Raw genomic sequence first — 20,493 nt, forward strand, 5'->3', positions numbered from 1 at the left:
ACACATTTTAATCAAGTGCTTCCAGTGGATAGGATTAAAGGAAACGTAAAAGGAGGTTTGGAAAACATATTCCTCTGAGGTGGTCAACATGTTTCTTTGTTTTCCATGACCCAGCTCTTGGTTCTTAGGCATTCGTCAGGACCAATTCTAACAGTCACTCTGTGATAATAACAAAAAACTTACAGGAGACACCGTCCCAGAATCATATTCATATTAAGGTGCACAGGCGTGCCATAGCATAAGGAAACCACAAATTCCAGTATTATCCACACAACACAAAGAAGGAACATATAGTGGAAATATCTGAGTGTCAGTGCCCTCCACCAATGGATGCAGAGGAATAAGATATGAGCGTTCTAACCCTCCATGAGTCCTGCTCTCTCTCTCAAGCCTCATTATGCTGCTTAGATCCCACGGTTAATACGGTTCCAATTGAGATCTCACGTCAAACAGCCGACGCCTTCTTGTTGTCCAGAGTTTATAGAGCTGAAGGCGGAGGTCGTTCACCCATCTCACACTGAAACTCTAGAACGCATTACCCACAAGCTGAAGACTCGATGACAACTTAATGAGCTTCAGAAAACAATTGAAAACTTATAGTTATGCCTAAACATCTATCACTCCGGCTAGGACCGATAGCGCTGGGAAGCCTGCGTTGGGTCGCCATGCGCTTTACAAGACGTGAATTGAATTGAACTGCCTTAGGTGTGGCAAGCATGCGTTATATGCAACATTGACCCTACAACATACACTTCACGGGCACCCTACGTCAGATTAACAACCAACCACATACATATGGGAAATCCTCATTGCGCTCGCTGTTCAATATGTGTACGACTGTTCGGAGAAAGACAAGTTCTTCAAGATACTCTAAGTCTGTTCCTAAAGTAATGCCCCTCTACGGACAGCTTTTATCTGCATCGAACCCCTCACCGTCATAATTTTATATTAAGAAATGAAGTTGATACGAGTGGAAGAGTGGGAAGTAACTGGTGAATTTCTTTGTTTTTTTTTAGTACAAAACATTACGTTGTCACTGACATTTTCACGTAACATCACTTTAACCTTTGTTTTTTGCAGTGAATTTCTAGCTTTAAAAAAAAAGTAAAATAACATCTTTTTTACTAAACATATTACAGTCAAGGAACAAAGAATAGTTAGAGCTCAGTTAATTAACATGGAACAGGTAAAAGGAATGCCGGCTGGCGCTGCTACATGTCTTGTCCTCTTAATATTCATACGCTTTGTAACGTTACGCTCTCACTTAAAACAGATATATTGATGGTTTCTTAACTTTGTGTTGAGAACTGTGAGAAGTTGGCCTGGTAGGGGATGTTTCCAATTCTGGAACCACCTACTACCTGACCAAACAATCCCCTTATGGTGTCTGGTTGTAAGTCAACCTTATTAGACAAGCTATCCTAGTGGTAGCATGGACTAAGCAGCCTAAAGGCTTAACTTAAGAGGTCGTGTTAAGCGAGCTGTTTTACCACATACAATCCTGTAATACCAAATGAAAGGACACCACACAAGTATATATTATAAAAATATATGTGTTTATTACTAAAAACAATCCCCAGTATTCTTTATGAATAAAGGGGCACAAGCGTTAAATCAAAAGCACTGTTTAAACATACAAAGTTGCACAATTATGGATGAGGGCAGGGGGCCACTCAAACCATATACTAAACAAGTGGTATAAGAGAGGCCACTCGAGCAGTGGTTAGGCCTAGGGCCTAGGGAATCGCTGGGAGCAGTCAGGACAAGCAATGCTGAAGTCGGGAATGGCCCTCGGGATTCGGGAGATGTGCGGAAAGCGCACGCATGCACCAATGTTAACCAATGGTGCGTAAAAGTCAAATAGTTAAAGTTTAAGGACACTTCCGCTGAACCTAGAGGAACAAAACTTAACACACAGACCCTAGAGGTGTGCACCAGTGTGGGAACACCGGCGGAGCAAAGTTACCTCACCCACAGGAAGTGGGTGCACAGGGTCGAAGTGGCGTCGGGTTTTGACACGCAGGCTCTTGGTGCTTGAAGCTGAAAGGGCTGCAGGCAGGGTGAAGACGAAGTGTCCGGTGGAGTCCAAGGGTGGACTCAAGTTGTAGAGTACCTGAAAGCAGAGGGGACAGAGTCTGGGTCACTCAGCAGTGACCAGGGTGGAACCAGGACGGAACCAGGCAATGTCGGGCGCAATCAGGTGGTCGTCGAGGCGCTTCTCTTCGCTGTCACGTGGGCTCTGGGGCATCTGCGACGTCCAGGAGCAGGTCACGATCTGTCCCACGCAGGCTCTCACCGTCGGTGCAGTCGGCTTCCGGTTTGGAGCAAACAAGCCTTGGTAAGAGCAATCCACGCGGGATTGGAAGATGGCGTCTTACTCGGACCAGGAAGGTCAGAGTCGGGGCTCCCTTTCAGGGGAGCTGGTGTGGATCTGAAGCAACCAGAATCACGAGTCTTCTTTTGTAGTTCGTCGGCACAGGGACCACAAGCCAGCTGGCAAGTGACCGGGCCAACGCGTTGAGCCAAATCGTGCCAAAGGGCCCCACGCAGCACTCGTCGAGTGTGGAGGGCTGAACTTCGGCTCAGGAGTAGCTCAGGGTGGGGGCTTCTCAAACCCCGGTGTACAGCTTCGAGGGTCACTCGTGGGCTGCACGGTCAGCGTCTCGTGGTCACTTCAAGATGGCGTGCCCCACGCTTCCGGTCGCCTCCACGGGTCTCAGCTTTGCAGGGACTGTGGATCGGGCTGTTAGAAGCTGGGCAGGCTTGATCTCGTCGATCTCAGTCGCTCGAGTTCCGGCGGGAACTGCAACTAAGTAGACGTCGAGGGCTGGATGGTGCCTGCGGCTGCAGGGTGGTCACTCCTTGACCACAAGGGAGATTCTTCGGGCTTCCACGTTGAGATGGAGGGCGAAGGGTCCAGAATATCGTTTCAAATGTTTCTTCCAGGAAATCTGATGTGCATTGGCACTGCTCCCACTCTTATTCGAATCTGGTGGGCGTGATTACCTGCTAGGTCCCCTCCTATGGGTGGGACCCAGGAAGTGGGTGGATACACCCCCTTCCTTTGATCCAGGCCGCCCTGGCACGAGGGCTGGAGTGCCCCAGAACCGGTTTGGCCGGATTATGCAAGGGGCAGCCTTGTGCGCCCCAGGCAGTGTCTGGTTTCTTTCAAACCTCCCTGCTACAATACACTATCTCCTGTCTGGAGGGCGGTGACACCCTCCTGTGACAGGAAACCCTTTGTCCAGGACCCCCTTGACTGGGTTTCGGTCAGCTCCAGGGGTCCAGACATTTGTCTGTGGCAGAGGCATCCATTTTGTGGATCTTAAGGCCTTTGGAGAAATCAACCGCATTAAAGTGAAGTAACATGTCTTACCCCTCTAGAGGGGTGGAATGCCATCCCCGTCGCCAGAACTGGCGAGGGGATGGTATTCCAAAGCGTATGACACCTTACACGACATGTTTTGATAAAGCCAAACCAGAGTTGCTAAATAACCGCGAGGATTATAAGGCACTTAATAGTATATGGTATGGCATTATCCTGAAACAGCTTAGGGATTTGTTCCCGACGGCTGCAGACAGGCTCAGCTCATGCTAGAGCTCCATCTCACATAAAAACCATGCACCCAGCCTCCAGGATTGGTGAGGCCTGTCTATAGGAGTGGCTCACAGGTTTACATGTGTCCAGATATAGGTTTAGACATAGGTATACTATATCTAAGCAAGGGGTGTGTACACCACCTTACCCCAGCTGAGTGATCAGCCAGTTGTGTCAATTTAAGAACCAGCCAGGGGTGGCAAAAGATATGCTGCAGCCCCTGGTAGGCCTTAGTGGCTCCTGTGCCCTGTGCACCTATAGTGCATTCTACAGGGGCTGACAAGGAGTCCATTTCCAATTGGTATGTGCCTATAGCACATGTGTCATTAATTTAGTGAGAGAACAGCAGGCTGGGGGTCTGATCAGCAGGCCCACAGCCTCAGTAGTCGAAAACCAGTGAAGCAAAAAGCAAAAATTTGGGGTGACCATAGGATAGCAGACCCTACTCTCCTACACAACCCCCCCCCAAACGCAGGGACATTAAACTAACCTTGACCAGATAAGTCTTCATGTTCTAAGTGGAAGTACCTGGAGAGACCATCTGCATTACCATGGTCAGTCCCTGGGCGGTGCTCCACTGTAAAGTCCATCCCCTGTAGGGAAATGGACCACCTGAGCAGTTTGGGATTTTCACCCTTCATCTGATTAAGCCATAAGAGGGGCTTATGGTCTGTTTGCACCAGGAAGTGAGTTCCAAACAAGTAGGACCTCAACTTCTTTAATGCCCAAACCACAGCAAAGGCCTCCCTCTCAATGGCTGACCAACGTTTTTCTCTTGGGGTTAGCCTCCTGCTAATGAAAGCAATTGGCTGGTCTTGACCATCTTGATTAAGTTGTGAGAGTACAGCTCCCACCCCCAACTCAGAAGCATCTGTCTGAACAATGAACTGTTTGGAGTAGTCAGGACTCTTTAGGATAGGTGCAGAGCACATGGCCTTCTTCAGGTCTTCAAATGCCTTCTGACAGCTAACTGTCCACTGAACCTTTTTTGGCATCTTCTTGGATGTCAAGTCATTTAATGGTGTCACTATAGACCCATAGTTTTTCACAAACTTTCTGTAATACCCAGTCAGGCCCAAGAAGGCTCTGACTTGTGTCTGGGTAACTGGAGGAGCCCAGTCCTGTATGGCCTGGATTTTGCTTTCCAGTGGCTGAACCTGGCCTCCACCTACTAGGTGGCCCAGGTATACAACCTTACTCTGCCCTATCTGGCACTTTGTGGCCTTGATAGTTAGGCCTGCCTTTTGCAGGGCCTCCAAAACTTTCTTCAGGTGGATCAGGTGATCCTCCCAGGTGGAGCTAAAGACAGCAATATCATCCAGATAAGCTGCACAAAAGTCATCCAACCCAGTAAGGACTTGGTTCACCAACCTTTGGAAAGTGGCAGGTGCATTCTTCAAACCAAAGGGCATTACCACAAACTGATAATGTCCACTAGGGGTAGAGAATGCTGTTTTGGCTTTTGACTCCTCAGCTAGTCTGATTTGCCAGTAGCCAGCTGTCAGATCAAATGTGCTCAGAAACTTGGCAGAAGCCAATCTGTCAATGAGCTCATCTGCTCTTGGAATGGGGTGAGCATCTGTCCTAGTGACAGCATTGAGACCCCTGTAATCCACGCAAAACCTCATTTCTCTCTTACCATCTTGGGTATGAGGTTTTGGCACCAGGACTACTGGGCTGGCCCATGGGCTCTCTGATGGCTCAATCACTCCAAGCTCCAACATCTTTTGCACCTCAGCCTTGATGCAATCCCTGACATGATCAGGTTGCCTGTAGATCTTATTCTTGACAGGCAGACTGTCACCAGTGTCCACAACATGGGTACACCAGTCAGTTTGGCTGGGTGTGAGTGAAAACATTTGCCTGTGAGCCTGCAAAACTTGTCTGCAGTCCCTCTGTTGCTGGTCAGTGAGGCTGCCTGCCAAGGCTACTCCATCAACTGAACCATCATCAGGGTTCTGGGAAAGCAGGTCTGGGAGAGGGTCACTCTCTTCCTCCTGTTCCCCATCTGTGGCCATGAGCAAGCTCATGTCCTCCCTGTCTACAAATGCTTTCAAGTGATTCACATGGATTACCCTGTGAGGGCTCCTGGGTGTTCCAAAGTCTACCAAGTAGGTGACTTCCCCTTTCTTCTCAATAATAGGATAGGGTCCACTCCATTTGTCTTGGAGTGCTGCTGGAGCCACTGGCTCCAGTACCCATACCTTCTGTCCTGGTTGGAACTCTACCAGTACAGCCTTTTGGTCATGCCAAGCTTTCTGCAATTCTTGGCTGGCCTCCAGGTTTTTGGATGCTCTTTCCATGTACTCAGCCATCCTGGAGCGGAGACCAAGTACATAGTCCACTATGTCTAGTTTGGGCTTTTTGAGAGGTAACTCCCATCCTTCCTTCACCAAACACAATGGACCTCTCACAGGGTGGCCAAACAAAAGTTCAAAAGGGCTGTAGCCAACCCCCTTCTGTGGGACCTCTCTGTAAGCAAAGAGCAGGCAGGGTAAAAGAATGTCCCATTTCCGCCTGAGCTTCTCTGGTAATCCTTTTATCATGCCTTTAAGGGTCTTGTTAAATCTCTCCACAAGCCCATTGCATTGTGGATGATATGGGGTGGTAAACTTGTAGTTTACCCCACATTCCTTCCACATTGCTTTTAGATAGCTGGACGTAAAATTTGTCCCTCTATCTGATAGTACCTCCTTAGGAAAGCCCACTCTTGAGAAAACTGCAATGAGGGCTTTTGCCACCACAGGTGCTGTGGTGGTCCTTAGGGGAATAGCCTCTGGGTACCTGGTGGCATGATCCACTACCACCAGTATGAATCTGTTCCCAGATGCTGTTTGGGGGTCCATTGGACCCACAATATCAATTCCAACTCTCTCAAAGGGGACCCCCACCACAGGGAGTGGTATTAGGGGGGCCTTTGTTGTGCCACCTGACTTACCACTGGCTTGGCAAGTGACACAGGAGCGACAAAACTCCTTGACATCCTCTGACATGTGAGGCCAGTGAAAGTGTGGAACAAGCCTGTCCCACGTCTTGTTCTGGCCTAAGTGTCCTGCAAGGGGAATATCATGGGCCAAGGTAAGGAGGAATCCCCTAAACTGCAGAGGTATCACCAACCTCCTGGTCATGCCAGGCTTGGGGGTTCTAGCCTCTGAGTAAAGGAGTCCCTCATCCCAATACACAGTATGGGTACCTTGGGCATCCCCAGCAGCCTCAGCAGCAGCCTGCTGTCTGAGGGGTTCAAGGGAAGGGCAATCTAATTGGGCCTGCCTCAGGTCTGCCCTTGAGGGTCCCCCTGTCCCCAGAAACTCAACCTGGTCAGGTTCAAGCTCCTCAGAGACAGTCTCCTCTTGGACTGCAGAATCAGTTTCCTCTGAACCCTGATCCTCAACCTGGGGCAAGGTGGAAGGCGAGGCCTTTCCTCTCTTGCTCCTTCTCTTGGGTTGTGGCTGGTCTATTGTCTCAAGATCCACCACTGGTTCAGGAAGGCACTTCTTAGCCTGAGCCCTTGTCATGGCAAGGACATGCTCTGAAATCCCTAGCATTTCTGCATGAGTCCTGTACTCCACTTCTGACCATGCTGAGCTTTCAAGGTCATTGCCTAACAGACAGTCTACTGGTAGGTCTGCACTCACCACAACCTTCTTTAGGCCATCAACCCCTCCCCAGGAGAAGTTCACAACTGCCACACTATGGGAGGTAGTGGAGTTGCTTGCATTGGTTACTAGGTAGCTCTCTCCTAGTACAATCTGTCCAGGGTCCACAAAGCCAGGGGTCACCATGGTGACACTAGCACATGTGTCCCTGTAAGCTTGAGCCAGTTTCTCATTTATTAAGGGAGTCTGCCTGTATTTGCCCAGGTTAGTGGGGCTTACTGCAGTGGGCAACTCAATGTCCACATCATACAGGAGAACTGCCTGTGTAGGGACTCTGACTAGGCCAGATCCTACTTCAATACCCAGGGTCAACCCAGCTACACCCTTGGACTGTGTTCCACCACTGCTTACTGTACTTGGGGTTGCAGTTGCTTTAGGAGCTGTAGTGGTGGGAACTGGATTTGCCTTGGTGCATTCACTGCCCCAGTGTGAAACTGATTTGCAGGTATTACACCAAGGTGTCTTTGGACCTTTGTTCTTCTTCTTCTTGTTACCATTTTGGGAACCACCCTCCTTACTATTAGTTTGGGGGCCTGAAGACTTCTGGTCTTTTTCTTTATCTTTCTGATTCTGATTACCACCCTTCTGGTCTGTTTTCTTCTGGTCACCACCTTGGTTCTGGGGTTTCTGCTTAATCCTTGTTCTGACCCATTTGTCTGCCTTCTTTCCCAATTCTTGGGGAGAGGTCAGATCAGAGTCAATAAGGTATTGATGCAACAGCTGGTTTGTACAGTTATTAAGGATCTGTTCTCTCATCATAAGATTGTACAATCCTGTATAGTCTGAAACTTTACTTCCCTGTAACCAACCCTCCAAAGCCTTAGTGGCACACTCCACAAAATCAGTCCAGTCTTGAGTCTGTGCTTTCTGGGTGTCTCTGAACAACAACCTGTATTGCTCAGTGGTTAGGCCATACCCTTCAATGAGAGCACTCTTCAAAACAGAGTAGTTTTTGGCATCCTCAGGTCTAACTGTGAGGAGCCTGTCCCTCCCTTTCTCAGAAAAGGAGTACCACAAAATTGCAGCCCACTGATTCTCAGGAACCTGCTGTACCATGCAGGCTCTCTCAAGAGCAGTCATCCATTTGTGGATGTCATCCCCTTCTTTAAAGGGGGGCACAATTTTGGTCAGGTTTCTATTATCATAGGCCCTGTCTTTTTCTCTTGGAAAATTGCTGCCACCAGTGACATCTAAGCCACTTAATTTCTGCTCTCTTGCCAAGGCAAGTTTAGCTTGAGCTAAGGTAAGCTTAGCTTGACTCAGGGCTACCTCCTCTCTCTCTATCTGGAGTCTGACAGCCCTCATTCTAGCCCTATGCTCAGCTTTCTGAGAAGCACTCATGCCTCTCTCTGATTCTCTGGAGGCACTAGAAAGATGAGAGTCCCCTGAGGGAGATCTCACTCTTCTGTTGCCTGGGAGAATCATTTGTTGGGATCTGGGGAGGTGCTGGCCCTCTCCATTTCCCAGTAGGTCCAAGTTGGCCTGGCTAAGCCTACCAACTGGAACCTGGCTACCCTGATCCTGTACTTCTAAGTCCCCAGCATCTGAGTCCTCATCCAAGTCATCATCATCCTCCTCTTCAGGGGGATCAACTGCAGGGGGGTTCCCTCCAGTTCCTGTATCTAGGGAAGCTGCTTTTGCCTTCTCTAAGTCATCCTGTTCTAGGAGTTCTACCAGAATTAGGCAGGTGGGGCTTCTGCCCCTTTTTAACCCTCTTGCTTTGCACAAGACAATCAAGTCTCTGCGGGTTAGTTTGTCATATCCAGAAGTTGCCTGGGTAGGGTCAACTGTCACAGGACTAGACCCTGAGGCCTTTCCTGTGTCGGACATGGTTACTAGTGAGGTGTAAGTGGTGCACTTACCTACACTAAGTGTTTTCCTACTGGACCTTGCTAGTGAGTTGTAGTCAGGGGTGTGCTACTCCCTTCAACCTACAACTACTAAGTTCAGTAGAACTTAATATGCTAAGCTTTTGATTTTATATGTACCTAGAGGTACTTGATGTGATCTTTCAATTTGATATAAAGATTGCAATGGTAAAACAACAGCAAGCTCAAATCCGCACCGCTGCTCACCAATGTGAGAAGTTGGCCTGGTAGGGGATGTTTCCAATTCTGGAACCACCTACTACCTGACCAAACAATCCCCTTATGGTGTCTGGTTGTAAGTCAACCTTATTAGACAAGCTATCCTAGTGGTAGCATGGACTAAGCAGCCTAAAGGCTTAACTTAAGAGGTCGTGTTAAGCGAGCTGTTTTACCACATACAATCCTGTAATACCAAATGAAAGGACACCACACAAGTATATATTATAAAAATATATGTGTTTATTACTAAAAACAATCCCCAGTATTCTTTATGAATAAAGGGGCACAAGCGTTAAATCAAAAGCACTGTTTAAACATACAAAGTTGCACAATTATGGATGAGGGCAGGGGGCCACTCAAACCATATACTAAACAAGTGGTATAAGAGAGGCCACTCGAGCAGTGGTTAGGCCTAGGGCCTAGGGAATCGCTGGGAGCAGTCAGGACAAGCAATGCTGAAGTCGGGAATGGCCCTCGGGATTCGGGAGATGTGCGGAAAGCGCACGCATGCACCAATGTTAACCAATGGTGCGTAAAAGTCAAATAGTTAAAGTTTAAGGACACTTCCGCTGAACCTAGAGGAACAAAACTTAACACACAGACCCTAGAGGTGTGCACCAGTGTGGGAACACCGGCGGAGCAAAGTTACCTCACCCACAGGAAGTGGGTGCACAGGGTCGAAGTGGCGTCGGGTTTTGACACGCAGGCTCTTGGTGCTTGAAGCTGAAAGGGCTGCAGGCAGGGTGAAGACGAAGTGTCCGGTGGAGTCCAAGGGTGGACTCAAGTTGTAGAGTACCTGAAAGCAGAGGGGACAGAGTCTGGGTCACTCAGCAGTGACCAGGGTGGAACCAGGACGGAACCAGGCAATGTCGGGCGCAATCAGGTGGTCGTCGAGGCGCTTCTCTTCGCTGTCACGTGGGCTCTGGGGCATCTGCGACGTCCAGGAGCAGGTCACGATCTGTCCCACGCAGGCTCTCACCGTCGGTGCAGTCGGCTTCCGGTTTGGAGCAAACAAGCCTTGGTAAGAGCAATCCACGCGGGATTGGAAGATGGCGTCTTACTCGGACCAGGAAGGTCAGAGTCGGGGCTCCCTTTCAGGGGAGCTGGTGTGGATCTGGAGCAACCAGAATCACGAGTCTTCTTTTGTAGTTCGTCGGCACAGGGACCACAAGCCAGCTGGCAAGTGACCGGGCCAACGCGTTGAGCCAAATCGTGCCAAAGGGCCCCACGCAGCACTCGTCGAGTGTGGAGGGCTGAACTTCGGCTCAGGAGTAGCTCAGGGTGGGGGCTTCTCAAACCCCGGTGTACAGCTTCGAGGGTCACTCGTGGGCTGCACGGTCAGCGTCTCGTGGTCACTTCAAGATGGCGTGCCCCACGCTTCCGGTCGCCTCCACGGGTCTCAGCTTTGCAGGGACTGTGGATCGGGCTGTTAGAAGCTGGGCAGGCTTGATCTCGTCGATCTCAGTCGCTCGAGTTCCGGCGGGAACTGCAACTAAGTAGACGTCGAGGGCTGGATGGTGCCTGCGGCTGCAGGGTGGTCACTCCTTGACCACAAGGGAGATTCTTCGGGCTTCCACGTTGAGATGGAGGGCGAAGGGTCCAGAATATCGTTTCAAATGTTTCTTCCAGGAAATCTGATGTGCATTGGCACTGCTCCCACTCTTATTCGAATCTGGTGGGCGTGATTACCTGCTAGGTCCCCTCCTATGGGTGGGACCCAGGAAGTGGGTGGATACACCCCCTTCCTTTGATCCAGGCCGCCCTGGCACGAGGGCTGGAGTGCCCCAGAACCGGTTTGGCCGGATTATGCAAGGGGCAGCCTTGTGCGCCCCAGGCAGTGTCTGGTTTCTTTCAAACCTCCCTGCTACAATACACTATCTCCTGTCTGGAGGGCGGTGACACCCTCCTGTGACAGGAAACCCTTTGTCCAGGACCCCCTTGACTGGGTTTCGGTCAGCTCCAGGGGTCCAGACATTTGTCTGTGGCAGAGGCATCCATTTTGTGGATCTTAAGGCCTTTGGAGAAATCAACCGCATTAAAGTGAAGTAACATGTCTTACCCCTCTAGAGGGGTGGAATGCCATCCCCGTCGCCAGAACTGGCGAGGGGATGGTATTCCAAAGCGTATGACACCTTACACGACATGTTTTGATAAAGCCAAACCAGAGTTGCTAAATAACCGCGAGGATTATAAGGCACTTAATAGTATATGGTATGGCATTATCCTGAAACAGCTTAGGGATTTGTTCCCGACGGCTGCAGACAGGCTCAGCTCATGCTAGAGCTCCATCTCACATAAAAACCATGCACCCAGCCTCCAGGATTGGTGAGGCCTGTCTATAGGAGTGGCTCACAGGTTTACATGTGTCCAGATATAGGTTTAGACATAGGTATACTATATCTAAGCAAGGGGTGTGTACACCACCTTACCCCAGCTGAGTGATCAGCCAGTTGTGTCAATTTAAGAACCAGCCAGGGGTGGCAAAAGATATGCTGCAGCCCCTGGTAGGCCTTAGTGGCTCCTGTGCCCTGTGCACCTATAGTGCATTCTACAGGGGCTGACAAGGAGTCCATTTCCAATTGGTATGTGCCTATAGCACATGTGTCATTAATTTAGTGAGAGAACAGCAGGCTGGGGGTCTGATCAGCAGGCCCACAGCCTCAGTAGTCGAAAACCAGTGAAGCAAAAAGCAAAAATTTGGGGTGACCATAGGATAGCAGACCCTACTCTCCTACAAGAACTCTTGCAAAAGTTCAGCAAGAAGCCTGCAGGAGGCGCCAGAGAGCGAGTAAAACCCTCTCATGCACTTCAAGAGGATGAAACATCCGGTTCATGCTATTTTGACCTCTCCACAAGGGTCTGTGTGAAGGCTTCAGAGGAACACTAGGCCTTGAGTTATCACATAATAACAGGGGCAGATTTATATGGCAGAGTTTGATGAAATACTGACTTGTATTCTTACACCTCTATACAGGGTGAACGCTAGTTGGCCTCTCTGCTGAGACCTCTCTCATGCGTAAAGGGTGAGTGTGAAAAGCTTTAGTGAGTAACTCACCCCTCTGCAGACACCTTGTCTCTGAGTGAACACAGGGTGTGAATGGGTTTACACACAGCCAGCTCTCCACTGATATCTGAACAGATTCAAGGGTCTGTGCACAAGGTTTAGAGAAAGGCCAGGCCCCGGGGGAGCGCGTGTTAACAGGGTACAGACTGTGCATGGTGGAGTTTGATGACAGACTCGCACTTTCTTGTACAACTCCACACAGAGGGAATGATTCAGTTTAATGACAACATGGCCTCTCTGCTGAGATCTTTCTACGGGTTAAAGGCTGGTTGTAAAAGGCTTCAAGTCAGAAACTCACCCTCTGTAAAGTCCTTTTTTCTGAGTGAAGAGGGTGGAGGGTTGATTGACAGAGAGCAGCCTCTCCGGTGACACCTCTCAATAAAAATCCATCAATCAATCAGGATTTATAAAACGCGGCCAATCACCCGATGGAGATCCAGGCGGAGCTGAGAATGGAATGGGAAGCAGGAGGGGGGGGCATCTGAAAAGGAGGGGGGGAGAGAGCACCAGGGGGGAGGGTAGGAAAACTGAGAGATTGAGAGAAAGGCAGGAATCACTTGCTCTTCCATGGTGTGCTTCAAGTACAATAAAACAAGCACTGACAAAGCCAACGGGTCTGGCCTTGGCAGGCTGTGCGGATGTTAATTCGCTCTTTATGACAGGCATAGGTCATTGCAAATTGAAAAATGTAAATCATTACTGATGTGCTATTTTACCAATGATGGTTTTAAAAACAAAGCCTTTAATTTATGATATAGATTTTATTATTATTGTTATTGATGAAGGATATGATAATACATGTTTATCTAACCGACATTACAAGCAGTGTATTAATAGGCAGGTCGCCGCAACAACGACCAAAGTTGTGAGTTCACTATTCACACCGCAGCAGAGTGTCCAGCATAAAACATGGATTAATATATTTATAAATACGTCCATTTGGCATTTCCTCTGCCAGTCTGAGAACTCCCCTCATGACGTTCCTATGTAAACAGGCCGTGGTGGGATGTGTCACTAGAGGGGGGTAAGTCAAGGATGAGAAGTAAATGAAGATAAACTGAAGCTGACGCCCCTGTCTGTGCTCTGCTTTACTCCTCTCCCTGTCTCTTCTCTCCTGCAGGTTGTATGGCTGCTCCCTCACTGGTTCATGCTGCGGAGACCTCGCCTCTGTCCTGGAAACAAACACATCTCTCACAGAGCTCGACCTGAGCTTCAATGATCTGGGAGACGATGGAGTGAAGAAGTTGTGTGAAGGCCTCAAACATCCAAACTGCAAACTACAGACGCTGAGGTACAGAGCTGAGCAGTTCTTATCACGTCATTGATTTCTTAATATACGTCGTAGGTGGGGCTCACACATATATTTTAAAAATGTATTTACATGTTTTCATGATCGCCTCTTTTCTGTTAATGTTGTGATAAAGGCACCCATTAATAACATTTGTGAATTAAGTCAGGTTTGTGAAGTGGGGGCACCCAAGCCCCAATCCATGTCATGGTGCAGAGGGGCCCTTTTTAAAGCCAGTTTCTCCGGTATTTGGGATAAAATGGAATAGGTCTTAACCAGAGGGTGCCTACCCCACCAGTCTCCCTGCTGTTAACAGACCGGCTGCTGGATACGAGGCCGAGGAATGTCAGTGAGACATGGGGGCTCCGACGCCCTCTTTATTCTCTGCAGGGGGGGCTCTGAGGCCCTCTTCATTCTCTCTGGGGGGGCTCCAATGCCCACTTCATTCTCTGTGGGGGAGCTCTGAGCCTCTCTTCATTCTCTGCGGGGGCTCTGAGTACCTCTTCATTCTCTGCGGGGGGCTTTGAGGCACTCTTCATTCTCTGCAGGGGGGGCTCAGAGGCGCTCTTCACTCTCTGCAGGGGGGGCTCCGAGGCCCTCTTCACTCTCTGCAGGGGGGGCTCTGAGGCGCTCTTCACTCTCTGCAGGGGGGGCTCTGAGCCTCTCTTCATTCTCTGGGGGGCTCTGAGGCGCTCTTCATTCTCTGCAGGGGGGGCTCTGAGCCTCTCTTCATTCTCTGGGGGGCTCTGAGGCGCTCTTCACTCTCTGCAGGGGGGGCTCCGTGGCCCTCTTCATTCTCTGTGGGGACAGATCTCTTCAGGTGCAGAGGATCACAGGTGTGTATTTGTTAGGGGGGCACAGAATACGCTTCTGACCACCCCGTGACCCACCTCTCCTAGGAACACTGCCGAGCACTGGCGGGAGACCCTTCAGGGGGAGAGTCTTGTATTATAGGATCGCACGCGCTGAGCTCGCACCACTCGACAAAGGGACACCACACAGTAGGTTCTGAGGAACGGTTCTTTTATCGATCAGAATATCTGGATCTTTATGATCCTCAGGTCACGTATTTACAAGCAGAACAAGTGTTCATAGAGTCTCGGTAAGGATAGGGGTAGCGGGACAGTCTCAATGTTTAGGTTCAAATGCAACAGCGTATCCGGCGCACAGCTCTCAATCCCCGAGCCGGGGGATACGGTAAGATCTTGGGTCCAGCCGGACCAGAATATTCTCCGAGCCGCGACCCAGTCTGCAGGGCTCGAGCAGGAATGAACAGGAGGTATTACGACCTTTGGAGAGCCGCGATCCAATCAGCAGGGCTCAGGTGTTCTCAAGGTTCAAGGGAGCCGCGACCACGTCAGCAGGGCTCGGATGGTTCGGGTAGATGTTCGTCTCTGCCAAGCTTGAGCCGCGACGATGTCAGCAGGGCTCGCCAAGATTCCAAAGTTCAGGTAGCGTCCTTCTTCGATGTTTCGTCGAGCCGCGACCACGTCAGCAGGGCTCTCTTCTTCCAGGATTCAACTGCCCGATAGTTCCAGAGCACCCCTTGTTATAGTCCTGTTCCCCTTTGAAGTCCGGAGTCCTCGCAGGCAGGGGTCTTAGAGCCTGGGGCCGCTTGTCGGGGTTTCCTGCCACCCGGTCCTTTGATCCTTTGAAGTTGCGTCTGGAAGGGATCCCAGACACCCAGCATACGTGGAGCTAGCCCCCAGGGAGGCCGGAGGGGCGATCGAAACGCATCTCCCGAGAGGAGGTCAGAGGTGTGACTGAAATGACTCCTCCCTATCTTGCTCACGGGGAGCTCTCTACCCCCCAGCCGGGCATGGCGCGTCTAGGGCCTAGGTCTCGCTGGGGCCGGTAGGATAGATGGCGGGTACGGGGAGGTCTCGTCCTGTCTGGGGGGTCATGGGGGGAGTGGGTCAGATAGGGCAGTGACAACCAGGGATCTTGTGTGGTGCACGGGTCAGGGTTGGAACGCTAAGGGTCAGGGAGGCCCACGCCACGAGGCCGGGTCTAACAGTATTGCACTCAGTTCTTGTCTTCAGTGCACCTTCTCTCACTCTGCTGTAGGACAGATCTCCTCAGGTGCAGAGGATCACAGGTGTGTATTGCACTCAGTTCTTGTCTTCAGTGCATCTTCTCTCACTCTGCTGTAGGACAGATCTCCCCAGGTGCAGAGGATCACAGGTGTGTACTGCACTCAATTCTAGTCTTCAGTGCACCTTCTCTCTTCTGCTGTTGGACAGATCTCCTCAGGTGCAGAGGATCACAGGTGTGTATTGCACTCAGTTCTTGTCTTCAGTGCATCTTCTCTCACTCTGCTGTTGGACAGATCTCCCCAGGTGCAGAGGATCACAGGTGTGTATTGCACTCAGTTCTTGTCTTCAGTGCATCTTCTCTCTTCTGCTGTTGGACAGATCTCCCCAGGAGCCGAGGATCACAGGCGTGTATTGCACTCAGTTCTTGTCTTCAGTTCATCTTCTTGCACTGCTGTTCGACAGATCTCCTCAGGTGCAGAGGGTCACAGGTGTGTATTGTACTCAGTTCTAGTCTTCAGTGCATCTTCTCTCTTCTGCTGTTGGACAGATCTCCTCAGGTGCAGAGGATCACAGGTGTGTATTGCACTCAGTTCTTGTTTTCAGTGCATCTTCTCTCTTCTGCTGTTGGACAGATCTCCCCAGGAGCCGAGGATCACAGGCGTGTATTGCACTCAGTTCTTGTCTTCAGTTCATCTTCTTGCACTGCTGTTGGACAGATCTCCTCAGGTGCAGAGGGTCACAGGTGTGTATTGTACTCAGTTCTAGTCTTCAGTGCATCTTCTCTCTTCTACTGTTGGACAGATCTCCTCGGGTGCAGAGGATCACAGGTGTGTATTGCACTCAGTTCTTGTCTTCAGTGCATCTTCTCTCTTCTGCTGTTGGACAGATCTCCTCAGGTGCAGAGGATCACAGGTGTGTATTGCACTCAGTTCTTGTCTTCAGTGCATCTTCTCTCACTCTGCTGTTGGACAGATCTCCCCAGGTGCAGAGGATCACAGGTGTGTACTGCACTCAGTTCTAGTCTTCAGTGCATCTTCTCTCACTCTGCTGTTGGACAGATCTCCTCAGGTGCAGAGGATCACAGGTGTGTATTGCACTCAGTTCTTGTCTTCAGTGCATCTTCTCTCACTCTGCTGTTGGACAGATCTCCCCAGGTGCAGAGGATCACAGGTGTGTATTGCACTCAGTTCTTGTCTTCAGTGCATCTTCTCTCTTCTGCTGTTGGACAGATCTCCCCAGGAGCCGAGGATCACAGGCGTGTATTGCACTCAGTTCTTGTCTTCAGTTCATCTTCTTGCACTGCTGTTGGACAGATCTCCTCAGGTGCAGAGGGTCACAGGTGTGTATTGCACTCAGTTCTAGTCTTCAGTCCATCTTCTCTCTTCTGCTGTTGGACAGATCTCAGGTGCAGAGGATCACAGGTGTGTATTGCACTCAGTTCTAGTCTTCAGTCCATCTTCTCTCTTCTGCTGTTGGACAGATCTCAGGTGCAGAGGATCACAGGTGTGTATTGCACTCAGTTCTTGTCTTCATTGCATCTTCTCTCACTCTGCTGTTGGACAGATCTCCTTAGGTGCAGAGGATCACAGGTGTGTATTGCACTCAGTTCTTGTCTTCAGTGCATCTTCTCTCTTCTGCTGTTGGACAGATCTCCCCAGGTGCAGAGGATCACAGATGTGTATTGCACTCAGTTCTTGTCTTCAGTGCATCTTCTCTCTTCTGCTGTTGGGCAGATCTCCTCAGGTGCAGAGGATCACAGGTGTGTATTGCACTCAGTTCTTGTCTTCAGTGCATCTTCTCTCACTCTGCTGTTGGACAGATCTCCCCAGGTGCAGAGGATCACAGGTGTGTATTGCACTCAGTTCTAGTCTTCAGTGCATCTTCTCTCTTCTGCTGTTGGACAGATCTCCTTGGGTGCAGAGGATCACAGGTGTGTATCGCACACAGTTCTTGTCTTCAGTGCATCTTCTCTCTTCTGCTGTTGGACAGATCTCCTCGGGTGCAGAGGATCACAGGTGTGTATTACAATCAGTTCTTGTCTTCAGTGCATCTAGTCTCAATGTTGTTGGACAGATCTCAGGTGCAGAGGATCACAGGTGTGTATTGCTCTCAGTTCTTGTCTTCAGTGCATCTTCTCTCAATGCTGTTGGACAGATCTCCTCGGGTGCAGAGGATCACAGGTGTGTAGTGCACTCAGTTCTTTTCTTCAGTGCATCTTCTCTCACTCTGCTGTTGGACAGATCTCCCCAGGTGCAGAGGATCACAGGTGTGTATTGCACTCAGTTCTTGTCTTCAGTGCTCTTTCTCTCTTCTGCTGTTGGACAGATCTCCTTGGGTGCAGAGGATCACAGGTGTGTATTGCACTCAGTTCTAGTCTTCAGTGGATCTTCTCTCTCTGCTGTTGGACAGATCTCCACGGTGCAGAGGATCACAGGTGTGTATTGCACTCAGTTCTAGTCTTCAGTGGATCTTCTCTCTCTGCTGTTGGACAGATCTCCTCCGGTGCAGAGGATCACAGGTGTGTATTGCACTCAGTTCTTGTCTTCAGTGCATTTTCTCTTCTGCTGTTCGACAGATCTCCTCGGGTGCAGAGGATCACAGGTGTGTATTGCACTCAGTTCTTGTCTTCAGTGCATCTTCTCTCAATGCTGTTGGACAGATCTCCTCGGGTGCAGAGGGTCACAGGTGTGTATTGCACTCAGTTCTTGTCTTCAGTGCATCTTCTCTCACTCTGCTGTTGGACAGATCTCCTCAGCTGCAGAGGATCACAGGTGTGTATTGCACTCAGTTCTACTCGTCAGTGCATCTTCTCTCTTCTGCTGTTGGACAGATCTCCTCTGGTGCAGAGGATCCCAGGTGTGTATTGCACTCAGTTCTAGTCTTCAGTGCATCTTCTCTCACTGCTGTTGGACAGATCTCAGGTGCAGAGGATCACAGGTGTGTATTGCACTCAGTTCTAGTCTTCAGTGCATCTTCTCTCACTGCTGTTGGACAGATCTCAGGTGCAGAGGATCACAGGTGTGTATTGCACTCAGTTCTAGTCTTCCGTGCATCTTCTCTCTTCTGCTGTTGGACAGATCTCAGGTGGAGAGGATCACAGGTGTGTATTGCACTCAGTTCTAGTCTTCCGTGCATCTTCTCTCTTCTGCTGTTGGACAGATCTCAGGTGGAGAGGATCACAGGTGTGTAGTGCACTCAGTTCTTTTCTTCAGTACATCTTCTCTCACTCTGCTGTTAAACAGATCTCCTCAGGTGCAGAGGATCACAGGTGTGTAATGCGCTCAGTTCTTGTCTTCAGTGCATCTTCTCTTCTGCTGCTGGACTGATCTCCTCGGTGCAGAGGATCACAGGTGTGTATTGCACTCAGTTCTTGTCTTCAGTGCATCTTCTCTTCTGCTGTTGGACAGATCTCCTCGGGTGTAGAGGATCACAGGTGTGTATTGCACTCAGTTCTTGTCTTCAGTGCATCTTCTCTCACTCTGCTGTTGGACAGATCTCCTCAGGTGCAGAGGATCACAGGTGTGTATTGCACTCAGTTCTTGTCTTCAGTGCATCTTCTCTTCTGCTGCTGGACTGATCTCCTCGGTGCAGAGGATCACAGGTGTGTATTGCACTCAGTTCTTGTCTTCAGTGCATCTTCTCTTCTGCTGTTGGACAGATCTCCTCGGGTGTAGAGGATCACAGGTGTGTATTGCACTCAGTTCTTGTCTTCAGTGCATCTTCTCTCACTCTGCTGTTGGACAGATCTCCTCAGGTGCAGAGGATCACAGGTGTGTATTGCACTCAGTTCTTGTCTTCAGTGCATCTTCTCTTCTGCTGCTGGACTGATCTCCTCGGTGCAGAGGATCACAGGTGTGTATTGCACTCAGTTCTTGTCTTCAGTGCATCTTCTCTTCTGCTGTTGGACAGATCTCCTCGGGTGTAGAGGATCACAGGTGTGTATTGCACTCAGTTCTTGTCTTCAGTGCATCTTCTCTCACTCTGCTGTTGGACAGATCTCCTCAGGTGCAGAGGATCACAGGTGTGTATTGCACTCAGTTCTTTTCTTCAGTGCATCTTCTCTCACTCTGCTTTTGTCAGATCTCCCCAGGTGCAGAGGATCACAGGTGTGTATTGCACTCAGTTCTATTCTTCAGTGCATCTTCTCTCACTCTGCTTTTGGACAGATCTCCCCAGGTGCAGAGGATCACAGGTGTGTATTGCACTCCGTTCTTTTCTTCAGTGCATCTTCTCTCACTCTGCTTTTGGACAGATCTCCCCAGGTGCAGAGGATCACAGGTGTGTATTGCACTCTGTTCTTGTCTTCAGTGCATCTTCGCTCACTGCTGTTGGACAGATCTCCTCAGGTGCAGAGGATCACAGGTGTGTATTGTACTCAGTTCTTTTCTGCAGTGCATCTTCTTTCTTCTGCTGTTGGACAGATCTCCTCAGGTGCAGAGGATCACAGGTGTGTATTGCACTCAGTTCTTGTCTTCAGTGCATCTTCTCTCTTCTGCTGTTGGACAGATCTCCTCAGGTGCAGAGGATCACAGGTGTGTATTGCACTCAGTTCTTGTCCTCAGTGCATCTTCTCTCACTCTGATGTTGGACAGATCTCCTCAGGTGCAGAGGATCACAGGTGTGTATTGCACTCAGTTCTTGTCTTCAGTGGATCTTCTCTCTTCTGCTGTTGGACAGATCCCCCCAGGTGCAGAGGAGCACAGGTGTGTATTGCACTCAGTTCTAGTTTTCAGTGCATCTTCTCTCTCTGCTGTTGGACAGATC

General features: G+C 49.9%; 1 protein-coding gene across 1 annotated transcript in view; it reads left to right on the forward strand.

Annotated features, from left to right (window-relative positions):
- Window positions 1-20,493, forward strand: part of LOC144774154 (NACHT, LRR and PYD domains-containing protein 12-like) — a 1,547,343-nt gene that overhangs the window by 784,727 nt on the left and 742,123 nt on the right. The window contains exon 7 of the mRNA XM_078659170.1: window positions 13,526-13,696. Coding sequence (XP_078515296.1) covers window positions 13,526-13,696 — 171 coding nt within the window. The remainder of the gene's footprint in view (window positions 1-13,525; window positions 13,697-20,493) is intronic.

This window comes from Lissotriton helveticus, chromosome 8, assembly GCF_964261635.1.
Source record: "Lissotriton helveticus chromosome 8, aLisHel1.1, whole genome shotgun sequence".
NCBI classification, from domain to species: Eukaryota; Metazoa; Chordata; class Amphibia; order Caudata; family Salamandridae; genus Lissotriton; species Lissotriton helveticus.